A 12841-nucleotide genomic window follows, 5' to 3' on the forward strand; every position below is an offset into this window, starting at 1 on the left:
TCGCTAGGCTGCTCATGTCAAGGCAACTTGAGTCAAGAGAGCTTAAAAAGGGGCTAACATTGTGGGTGCCGGACAGAAAGGACATTCCATTTACACAGTTAAGCAGAGATTCAGCATTCCTTGATCTACAGTCTAAGGCAGTGGTTCCCAAACTGTGCGCCTAGGCTCCCTGGGGTGCCTAGGGACACTTGCAGTGGTGCATCGGGTTGGTCGTCCAGGACCAATTCAAATTATTTATGATCAATTATTTCTGGACAAAACCAGTGCTGGTGGCTGCCAATCATAAAATTTGTCCAATCAGAACTAAATCCTGCCCTTTACCACATAACTGAATCTAAGAAGCACATATAAACACAATCTACTTCATTTTATATATATATATTTTTGGGGCCATGGGGTGCCTTGGAAAAATTCTGATACTCTAGGGTGCCGTGATTAGAAAAAGATTGGGAACCCCTGGTCTAAGGTGTGTACTGTGACTACCTCATTAAAAAAAGCATTACCCACCTATCTTGGACAACACAGTGGCCAACAGCTGCATTTGGTCATAAATCGTCCATCGTAACAGACAAGCAACACTGGAAAACTGGTAATATGTGGCATGGTTTCAGTTGTTTCAGGCTAATGGTAGGGTGCAGCACAGCCCCTTGAGGCCATGGACCCCAGTTGTATTCAAGACACAATGCAGGCTAGATGCGATTTTCCTAAGTAACCGTACGTATGCAAATTTGGCGCAAGGCTACTACATAAGTACCTTTAATATTTTTACAGATTCAATAGAAGATAAAAATGTCTGCCCTCAGGAATTTAAAGAATTGGATATTAGATTAATGGCACAGTCATAACAATGAGGGAGTGAATACACCTATTTCTTAGAGAATACATCAGTGATTTTCAACCAGTGTGCCGCGGCCAGTTCACAGGTGTCCCGCGGGACAGCGGGTCATGGTGACTCCCCAGGACAGGACAATGGGGGAGGGGAGCAGACGAATCACTCTCGGCGCTGTGTATGTGCTCGCACAGTGCTGACCTATGGAGCGGACGCCGGGAATTGCTTGTGCGCATTAGGTCATCCTATGCGTTGCAGGCACGTCCCAGCGCATGCGCAGAAGGCCGCCACAGACGGGACTGTCAGAGCCATTTTACAAGTGCGCAATGTATGTTTTGAATACCTGTCCTGGAGGTAAAGGCGGGGCATGTGTGTGTGGCATTTTTAAGGGGAGCATGTGTTGGAATAACAAAGGAGGGGCATTTGTGTGTGGCATTTTTAAGGGGGGCAGGTGTGTGGAATAACTAAGGGGGGCAGGTGTGGAAAATCTAAAGTGGGGCAGGTGTGTGGAAAAACTAAGGGGGGCAGGTGTGGAATAACTAAGGGGGGGCAGGTGTGTGGAAAAACTAAGGGGGGCAGGTGTGTGGAATAACTAAGGGGGGGCAGGTGTGTGGAATAACTAAGGGGGGCAGGTGTGTGGAATAACTAAGGGGGGCAGGTGTATGGAATAACTAAGGGGGGGGCAGGTGTGTGGAAAAACTAAGGGGGGGGCAGGTGTGTGGAAAAACTAAGGGGGGGCAGATGTGTGGAAAAACTAAGGGGGGACAGGCGTGTGGAAAAACTAAGGGGGGACAGGCATGTGGAAAAACTAAGGGGGGGGCAGGTGTGTGGAATAACTAAGGGGGGGGGGGCAGGTGTGTGGAATAACTAAGGGGGGGCAGGCGTGTGGAGAAACAAAGGAGGGACAGGCGTGTGGAAAAACTAAGGGGGGACAGGCATGTGGAAAAACTAAGGGGGGGGCAGGTGTGTGGAATAACTAAGGGGGGGGCAGGTGTGTGGAATAACTAAGGGGGGGCAGGTGTGTGGAATAACTAAGGGGGGGCAGGCATGTGGAAAAACTAAGGGGGGGGGCAGGTGTGTGGAATAACTAAGGGGGATGGGCAGGTGTGTGGAATAACTAAGGGGGGCGGGCAGGTGTGTGGAAAAACTAAGGTGGGGCAGCTGTGTGGAAAAACTAAGGTGGGGCAGCTGTGTGGAAAAACTAAGGTGGGGCAGCTGTGTGGAAAAACTACGGTGGGGCAGCTGTGTGGAAAAACTACGGTGGGGCAGCTGTGTGGAAAAACTACGGTGGGGCAGCTGTGTGGAAAAACTACGGTGGGGCAGCTGTGTGGAAAAACTACGGTGGGGCAGCTGTGTGGAAAAACTACGGTGGGGCAGCTGTGTGGAAAAACTACGGTGGGGCAGCTGTGTGGAAAAACTACGGTGGGGCAGCTGTGTGGAAAAACTACGGTGGGGCAGCTGTGTGGAAAAACTACGGTGGGGCAGCTGTGTGGAAAAACTACGGTGGGGCATCTGTGTGGGAAAACGGGGGGGGGGGGCAGGCGTGTGGAAAAACTGGGGGGGGGGGGGGTGTGGAATAACTAAGGGGGGGCAGCTGTGTGGAAAAACTACGGTGGGGCAGCTGTGTGGAAAAACTGGGGGGGGGGGGGGCGGCAGGTGTGTGGAATAACTGGGGGGGGCAGGTGTGTGGAATAACTAAGGGGGGCTGGTGTGTGGAAAAACTAAGGGGGGGCAGCTGTGTGGAAAAACTAAGGGGGGGGGCAGGTGTGTGGAATTACAATGAGGGATAATTACGCTGTGGGGGCAAGTGTGTGTAATTACAATGGGGACATGTGTGTATAATTACACTGTAGGGGCAGGTATGCGTAATTACAATGGGGACATGTGTGTATAATTACACTGTGGGGGCAGGTATGCGTAATTACAATGGGGACATGTGTCTATAATTATGCTGTGGGGCAGATATGTGTAATTACAATCAGGACATGTGTGTATAAATTCGCTGTGGAGACATGTGAGCATAATTACGCTGTGGGGACATGTGAGCATAATTACACTGTGGCACGCCAGCGTGTGACCAAGGCTCTTCTTGCCACGCCAGCGTGTGACCAAGGCTCTTCTTGCCACGCCAGTGTGTGACCAAGGCTCTTCTTGCCACGCCAGCGTGTGACCAAGGCTCTTCTTGCCACGCCAGCGTGTGACCAAGGCTCTTCTTGCCACGCAAGCGTGTGACCAAGGCTCTTCTTGCCACACCAGGGTGACTGAGGCTGCAGAATCATTCATCGTTGAGACACTGACAGGTAGGGACCAGTGGTTTTTTCTATGGGTCAAGTGTTTGTTTATTTTTCTGTGGATGTCTGTGGGTTTTTTTTTCTGTGCTATTGCAGTGTGTGACCGAGATTCATCTTGCCACTCCAGCGTGTGACCAAGGCTCTTTTTGCGACTCCAGTGTGTGACGAGGCTCTTCTTGCCACTCCAGCGTGACTGAGGCTGCAGAATCTTTCATCGCTGAGACACTGACAGGTAGGGATCAGTGTTTTTTTATGTGGGAGTAAGTGTGTTTTTGAGGAATATCAATTCTGACTTGTTTTTTTTTCCCAGAGTCTATGAAACATGGAAAAGTTTCTAACTAGGAAACATGCATTAGCATCAAATGATGACAATGAATCAAGTGTTGCTGGCCATAGTTCTGGTGCTAAAGCCATTGTGCGCCAGTATAAAGAAGATTACTGTATTTGTCCTTTGGATTAATTTCATCTGGAGAAGAGCAGCCACGTCCTAAATGCGTATTTGTCCTTTGGATTAATTTCAACTGGAAAAGAGCAGCCACGTCCTAAATGCCTTGTATGTGGTGAGAAACGGGCAAACCAAGCCATGGTTCCAAGTAAGCTGAAGAGACACCTTTACACAAAGCACTCACATTTGTGCAAGAAGCCATTAGAATATTTTAAGAGACTTCTAGCTGAAAAAAAACGCCAGGCTAAACAGTGGGTCAAAATGACAACAGTTTCTGACAAAGCTCAAGAAGCAAGCTATGCCGTTGCTGAAATTGTGGCAAAGATGATGAAATCACATTTGCAGAGACAATAATTTTACCAGCATGCTGTAATATTGTAAATATCATGTTTGGTAAGAAATAGGAACAAGAGATTTTGAAAATCCCTCTGTCTGATAACACTATTAGTTGGCGAATACTAGACATGTCTGAAGATGTTAAGTCACAGGTCATCACCAAATGATTAAAGAAGCCAATGTCTTTGCATTCTACTGGATGAGTCAACTGACATCACTGAAAAAGCCCAACTCCTAGCATTCAGCAGGTTTGTTTGTAATGAATAATTCATTGAACAATTTTTATTTTGCCAAATTCTTCCGGAAACAACAAAAAGGACAAGACATTTTTGATGTTGTCAACACTTATTTCACTTCTCACAATTTGTCTTGGGAATCAAGCATGTCGGGAAGAGTGTAAGGATTTGTTGCATTAGCCAAGCAAAAGAACCCTGCCATTGTTTTTACACATCGTTACCTTCACAGAGAGGCTCTCATTTCAAAATCTGTAGTACCTGAGCTGCAAAAAGTACTGGACTAAACAATAAAAATGGTAAATTACATCAAGAGTAGGCCAATAAAATCAAGGTTGTGTTCTGTCGTGGATGCTGCTAACACACAACTCCTACTATCTTGAGGGCTGGTGCTTTCAAGATTCTATGAATTTAGATAAGAGCTCATTGTTTTTTCTTTCTTCTGAAAATCCTGAGATGGCTGACCGGCTTATACCCCTTTTACACCAAAAACCCTGGTCGGACCCTGGTCTTTGAACATGGGAGTTTCCAGGGTTGGACCCAGCTCATACCCCATTTACACAGCACTGTGACCCAGGTCGGACCCAGGTCTGCGCCGTTTACACTGAACCTGGGTCAGCACTGTTTTCCCCTTTGGATGGCATAAAAAATGTCAGTTTTAGGATAAACTGCCATCCAACTTTCCCTCAATGATTTAAAATAAAAATTAAAAGACATGACAAGTTAGCATTGAAAAATGTTGGTTTGTTTATTTAGTAAAATATTTTTCAAAAAGTTTTATTCACTGCTCAAGCCTACATAGCGGTATAAAAGTGCAGCATCACCCATGTGCTCTCCCCAGCCCCTTCCCCTGCAGCAGCAGACTGAATCTCCCATGTGCTCCCCCCCCCCCCCCCAAAAAAAAAAAAATAATATAATAATAATAATAATAATAATATAAATGATAATGCATCCAATTATGATTTATGTGTGCACTGCCCCTATCCTTCCTGGCTGCTGTCTTTTGCCACTGCAGCACACTGTGGAAAGGCGTCCAGCACTTCTGGTATCCTTTCAGCACTACCCAGATGTCCCAACCTGGGTTGGGACCATTTACACTGCCCATGACCCAGGTCCAACCAGTGTTCTACCCAGGTCAGGACCTGGGTAGGAGACCAGTGTTACTCGACCTGGGTTGACCCCTTTTACACCAACGCCGACCTGGGTCCAACTTGGGTTATTCCTTGGTGTAAAAGGGGTATTAGTGATGAGTCCTGGTGCAATAAAGTTGCTTTCCTAGATGATATTTGCCAAGTCTTGAATACACTTAACAAAAGTACAGTATGCAGGGTAAGAATGAAAATATTCTTACTTGTACTGACAAAATTACCACTTTCAAGGAAAAATTTACATTGTTGAGATGTTTCAGCTGACAAAAAGTTGCAGACTTGAGAAATTTTTTATCAACTTAATTCTACAAAGTTTGTTACTGCTAGTATTTCCCATCACTTGATATTTCTTCCATGGACTGGGTAAAGATCCATTTGTGCCAAGTGCATATGCATCAACTGAACTAAGTGTTGCAGAAGAAGATGAGCTGGCAGAAATAAGGAATGACAGAGGGCTGAAATGAAAGCACTCATCAACAGATATGGCCTCATTCTGGTTGTCTCTTCGACAAGAATACCCCATTGTCACAAAAAAGGTGATTGAAGCACTACTTCCTTTCTCCACATCGTATCTGTGTGAGGCTGCATTTTCTGCTATGAACACCATGAAGTGTAAGAAAAGGTCACAGCTTCAATCATCACAGGAGGACTTGAGGGTATGCTGGTCAACCATCCGTCCACTGACAAGAGACATCATGAGACATCAACAAGCACAGGTTTCCCCACTGATATTTTTATGTAAATAAAACCTATTTGTTTCTACTATTAAAGGAAATAAATAACAGATCTCAACATATATTAAATAGATGTCAATATTTGTTATTACTGGTCTTATATTTGATTAAAAACTGTTGGTGTGCCTTGGCAATTTTCAAGTCTTGTCCAGTGTGCCGCAATCTTTTCATTTTCAAAAGGTTGAAAATCACTGGAATACATCAACAAATGCATGATAACGAGGTGGCAGTCCCTCCGGTGTAGGCTCTGTGATACAGACAAGCAAGAAGAGGCAACTAGCAAAAAAGTCTGAATCCCAATGACTGAGATCGAAGCCATGTAAATTCTAAAATAATTTGGTACATAGGACAATGAACCAGGTAGAAAGAGATTGACTTAAAATTTAAAGCCCCAATATTTAAAATCGAGAGATGGGTACTGAAGAGTCACTTGCCTGTTCAGAAGTGGACTTCAGTCAACACTGCAGATATTACCGGAGACTTCAAACTCTCTGCAGGGGATCCTTTCCACAGTCAACAAATTGCACAAGGATTATTACAGAATTGCTTAGAGAGATTGAAGATAGATCTATGTGAACCTCTAAGCTGTCACTTAGGCATTTCTTTTTCCCATCTTCTGAGGACAACAGTTGGCAAGATGTAGTTACAAATCGAGACAGTCCAAAAGTACCTTTCTTGCTCCTCAGCCAACAGGTGAAACGCCTCAAACTACATCGTCTTTACCGGATCTTCTACGGGCTCAGAAGCTGCCACCTATGGGAGGGAGCAACTACCATTCCACTCTTCGCTTCCTGAATCGTCAATCAAGTTTGATAGCCAGTTGCATAAGGCTATCTAAAGACTCTGGAGCAGGATATTGAATGAAGAAATCCTTTATCTGTTTGATGACACCCAAATGTAACTGGCTTCATAAAGCGGGATGATACAGTTAGTGTAACTGGCTCCATAAAGCAGGATTATTCCAGCCGCTATAGCTGGCCCAACAGTTAAATGCTGTATAATAAACTTCAGCGGAGGTCTGCCCCTGTTTTAGATAGCGTAGATGAGCCTCTGCTGATGTGGCCCTAGCTAGATCATCATAACACTCCTAGCACTGTAAAAAATTTCTGACTTTAATCCAAAAGTAATCACTAGAAAAGAGGGTTGGTGAGGGAAATCTGCACTAGATGGGGTTAATTAATTTTAAAGTATTGGAAGCGGATAGTTGATTGGGAATATAACTGACTGTGATTTAGGGAATACCCTCCACGATTAGCATTGCAAACAAGCTGCTGTTTTGTAACTTAGAGCCTGGTAGATGCAATGGTCAGCGGTGCACCCCCGAGTTTATTGGAAGTTTAACATGAAAACAAAAAAGAAGAAAGAAACTCGGGTGGGGTGCACTCTTATTGACCCAATCATAAAGTTGTTCAAAAGATACACTATAAATTTTAATAAAGAATTTTTTATTGTGTGTTTTTTTTATTATTGCTGAGTGTTTAACCAAAATAACTAAATATTATTAGAACAAAAGAAATTAGAGAAAAATATTTTTTTTAGGATTTTTTCAATTAATCATTAATTAATTTGTTACTAATCAAAAAACACTAAATTTGTCCTGGCGATTTTTTTGAGTTCTTATCAGGATTTTATTATGCGTAAGTATACACTGAGAAAGCTGATCATCATATATCCTTATTGCCTTTATCCAGAAGGCAGTCTCAGTTTAGTCTCAATTTAATATTGAGATAAGGATTGTAATCATAGATCAGCATAACTCATAATTCTAAAGAGAAAAAACATAATAGTAACTTTTAAATACGCATAAAAAATATTCACTTATTGTGCAGTGTATCTTAATTTCAATAATTTAGAATAATAAAAAATTTAAAATCTAAAATTATTGAAATTAAGATACACTGCACAATAAGTGAATATTTTTTATGCGTATTTAAAAGTTACTATTATGTTTTTTCTCTTTAGAATTATGAGTTATGCTGATCTATGATTACAATCCTTATCTCAATATTAAATTGAGACTAAACTGAGACTGCCTTCTGGATAAAGGCAATAAGGATATATGATGATCAGCTTTCTCAGTGTATACTTACGCATAATAAAATCCTGATAAGAACTCAAAAAAATCGCCAGGACAAATTTAGTGTTTTTTGATTAGTAACAAATTAATTAATGATTAATTGAAAAAATCCTAAAAAAAAAAAATATTTTTCTCTAAATTTCTTTTGTTCTAATAATATTTAGTTATTTTGGTTAAACACTCAGCAATAATAAAAAAACACACAATAAAAAATTCTTTATTAAAATTTATAGTGTATCTTTTGAACAACTTTATGATTGGGTCAATAAGAGTGCACCCCACCAGAGTTTCTTTCTTCTTTTTTGTTTTCATGTTTAATCCAAAAGTACCAATTCTGAGGGTCTCCTTGCAGGAGAGAGGACAATCACCACATGCCAAGTCTTGAACCCAGATTGAAGTCCGAGTTTGAAATATAATTTGCAGCTCTCTTTGAAAAAAAAAAAAAAGAAAAGGCTTCCTATGCCCGGGAAATGACCCAGAAGGTTTATCTTGTAGAGTTAGATCCTGCAATCTTTAAATCTGACTCTGGATCTAACCAGCCAAGACTTGAGCTTCATTTTGCAGAGTTGGATCCATACAGAAATCTTTATGTACTGTAGTTACAGTGACATTCTATTGGCTAGTTATGCTAGTAAATCCAATACAATCATGTAAGAGCCCTAGAGCTCTGGGGAGGGTCTTCTTCCTATAACAGCCACCCACTGGTCCGTTAGTGCTAGACTCGAACACGGACACTTGGGTGGCTGTCAGAACTTAAAACCACTGGCAGTAGGGGCTTACAATAGAGGCCACTGGAGAGTAGAGGAATGAACTGGAACACACAGCTATGAATAAGAGCAGGTCTGGATCTCAGCAGCAGAGAGAGGGCACTGGGAGGGGAAATATAGCACAGTGCAGATGACAACCACTTGCAAGCTGAGTGTGAAGGAACACTAGGGAGGCAGGCAGGATAATACATGGAAAAAGGGCATGGCAGGGATTCAAGCAGGGATCTGAGTTAAGGCAGGGAATCTGGCAGATGGGTAGAGAGTATCCACAGAATGCGCACAGGGTGGAATACGGACCAGCAGTAAGTATAATCATCAGGATCTAGTAGGACTGGCTGCCTTTTAAAAGGGATCAGAGCAATCTGAAGCACAAGCAAGGTCAGGCTTCCTAATGAGAAACTACATGGAGTTGTGGTGCTGCCACTGTGGCAGGGCATACTGGTACTTGTAGTTTGACAGCAGCTGGAGAGCCACAGTTTGGCCAGGCCTGCCCTGGTGGATGATGATACATTATACCCCAATCTTCAAGATTAGTGGGGCTGTGTTCCTGAAGATGGTTTAGGCTTCTGTGGAAATGCAGCTACAAAAGTATGACCACCATGATGCAAATACTTTTCTATCTGAAATTTTCACTATACAGACCCTTTTACTTATTTGCAAACTCTCTGAAGTATTGCCTTTTCTCTTACTTCATTCGCAGGGTTACCAGATGTACTTTTGTTTGAATGTATTCTATATCTGTATAACTACTGTATTCCCTCAGATCTACACTTTTTTCAATTATACAGACAATGGCATGGGATAAAATAAAACAGTCCATCTAGCCATGTCCATCTACTATAGTAATACCTATACTGGATTAAGAGACTGTTGCATTGGGTATAGTAATTTTAAAAAGAAAGATGGGACATACTGTACGAGAGTATTATTCTGTTTCCTGCCTTTCCTTCCCTAATCTGATCATTATTATAGTCTCCAAGCAACTGTATGCAGTCCCGGATACCATGAAACTTGTTTGCAGCATGGTTTCTCCAATTTCAGAAAGCTGTTCTTGGGGACTTTAATCTGAATGAAAAGTCATTCAATGAAATGATGGGGTTTATATTGAATTAAATCACAATTAAAAATAGTTTTAGCTAATGAAGGTGCAGTGTTCTGATGGTGAGACGCCTGCTGCTCTCTCCTCAGCACATGAAGGTGCAGTGTTCTGATGGGGAGACGCCTGCTGCTCTTTCCACAGCACATGAAGGTAAAGTGGTCTGATGGTGAGATGCCTGCTGCTCTCTCCTCAGCACATGAAGGTGTAGTGTTCTGATGGTGAGACGCCTGCTGCTCTTTCCACAGCACATGAAGGTAAAGTGGTCTGATGGGGAGATGCCTGCTGCTCTTTCCTCAGCACATGAAGGTGAAGTGGTTTGATAGTGAAATGGCTGCTGCTTCCACCTTCACAGCAATTTCAACCACTTAAAACAGTTTGTTGCTATGGTCACGAGAAAGCTGAAGGCTATAATACCCACTGTCTTTACACTGTCTTTACAGACTGTTGAAGAGTACAACCAGGTGACACTGCTAGGTTAGATAAAGGCCCCATTTGCACTCTCACATAGCTACTTTGCTTGTCAATAACATTCCACTATTAGTAGTTAGATCAACATTTAACAAACCTTAATCCAATCTGATAAAACATTCCAGCACTACTGCAAGTGGAAATTATAATTCGAAAGCGAGAAGCCTTATGAATATCTTCTCCAAGTCCACAATATGGCTTGACCAAGTCATGTATTGACTATGAATGTAAGAGAAAATAAATAACATTAAAATGCACTCTCTCTGAATTCAAAGATCTACTGAATCCATATACAGTACAGCAGTGATTTCAAGTCCAGTCTTCAAGGACCCACACACAAAGATTTATTTGTCCAATCTGTCTGGTGGGAACAAAAATCTGGAAATGTATGGGAGAAAATAACAATCGATCAGATTGACAAAACCGTGCTGCACTGGGGGTGAGGGAAATGTAGAGTTGAGGCTCCCGTACATACACGTTTTGAGCCAATTTCACCCGATTCCAATGGATCGGACTAAAAAAAAATTTGGTGAAATTGCATGCGTTTGACACTGCATTTGATCCGATGTCCCTTGCACAGGGGATCAGAGTCTGCACGTCCGACCTTAAACTCGGACTCCCTCCCAGCAGCAGGGGAAAAAGGTTGCAGTGGTGTATAGCCACCTAGAGATTTGGGGTAGTTATTTTGTTTCTGTACACAAAGGGCGATCTGTTAAGCACAGATTGCTCAGCAACGAGCAGTGCACCAGTGTATTTGTGTATATGTGCTGAACGATCGGTCACAGCCAGTGTTCTCTGGAGAGAACACTGGTGATGACTAGATTTATACTGCATGCAGTATAAATCTAGTCAGGCGATAGCGTTGCACGACCCCACACATGCTATCACCAGGAGCCATAAACTCGGAGCGATCCTTGCTTCCTTTCTAATCGATTTAGTCAGAATACTTAAAAATGGGGCTTTAATTGTCCCGTTTGTATGCCCCATCACACTGCAATTCAGATGTCAGTTTGAACGCTGCCCACCCAAATCTAACTCTCCCTGCACATGTTACATCTGCCCCACCTGCAGTGCAGCATGGTTTTGTCCATCTGAAAAATTGCAGCCTTGCTAAAAGGCCTGAATCAGGCCCTTGCATTCCACAGATTAACATGCTTTTTTTTATACAACACAGCAGAAACTGGATTGCTCAGGTTTGGTAAAATCTGTTGAAATTTAGGGTGGCCTGTGCAGTGAATTTTGATATTCTGAACAATAAGTTTACATTAACATGCTATTTTTTTACATTTTAAAACATGTTGACATTCGGATTGGATCCCGACTACACACTTAGGGCCTGATTCTGAGCAGCATACGGATGCATCTTTTAACCACAGCTGTATCGGAATCTTATGCTGATATAATACGGAGACGCCCACTTGCGGAATCTTGCGTCTGTGCAATTTCATTCATGCAACCAGCGCTATGATGGGTCAATTTCTGTCTGACTCTGGCTTCCTGAGTAAGTGGCTGTGCGCCTTTAGACAGTGACATGCCCCACATCTGCTTAGTCATCCAGTTACAGGAATAACCACCCAATTCCTCAGATTGTGTGACCCATTCTTTCCTGTGTGAACGCCAGCAGTCAGGCCCCAGTATGCAGATATGACTAAAGTTTCTTGTAATTGTGGATGGGACAAAACTGTAATGCTGGTGTTACTCTCTATATAGTACACTGTGAAGATTGGTACTGAATGTATGCAACTTGAAATGACTTATGGCACATAAGGCTATAGAGAAATCCTAACAACAAATGGTCCCAGAGATTGTTAAACAATGGAATAGCTCATCTGCATTAGAGAATGTTAAGGACCTGGGTAAGACTATGGGCGGTATTCAATGTGAATACCTGCAAGGTGCAGCGAATCCTTTTTTGGATTCGCTGCACATTCGCCACGTTCCGGAGCCGGCGGGCTCCGGTATTCAACGAGTCAGGGGCAGCGAGCCCCTGACTGGCGAATATGAGCTCCTGCGGCGATTGCCGCAGGGAGCCTCAGGACGGTGCCAGGCAGAGAGATGGTAGTCTCTCTGCCTAGCCCAGACCTTTGTGGGGGGTTAGGTGTGCTCCCCGGGTGCCAGGCAGCACAGGCTGCCCCCCCGGGGGTGCCAGCAGGCTAGCGTATATTCACTACACACGATCAAAATGATCGTGCAGTGAATATATGAATATGTAATGAGCGGCTCCGCTCTGGCGCCACCTGCTGGATGCTGTGTAAAAAATAAATAAAAAAAAATTATATTATTTTTAAAATTAAATATATATTCATGTGCTTACAGCACATGAATAAAAATAGCATGCCCCTCCTCAGAATAAAATTCCTGATTTTTTGACACCAAATGTAAAAAACAAAACACTTTATTTTAAAAGTTCACAT

At 42.9% G+C, this 12841-nt stretch overlaps 1 protein-coding gene across 3 annotated transcripts in view; it reads right to left on the bottom strand.

The window, feature by feature from the left end:
- Nucleotides 1-12841, bottom strand: part of MOV10L1 (Mov10 like RNA helicase 1) — a 110933-nt gene that overhangs the window by 18275 nt on the left and 79817 nt on the right. For all 3 annotated transcript variants that reach the window (XM_083182892.1, XM_083182893.1, XM_083182894.1), the window contains one exon: nt 10525-10646. In XM_083182892.1, coding sequence (XP_083039018.1) covers nt 10525-10646 — 122 coding nt within the window. The remainder of the gene's footprint in view (nt 1-10524; nt 10647-12841) is intronic.

Source organism: Crinia signifera, chromosome 4 (assembly GCF_055691185.1).
Source record: "Crinia signifera chromosome 4, ASM5569118v1, whole genome shotgun sequence".
Lineage (NCBI taxonomy): Eukaryota > Metazoa > Chordata > Amphibia > Anura > Myobatrachidae > Crinia > Crinia signifera.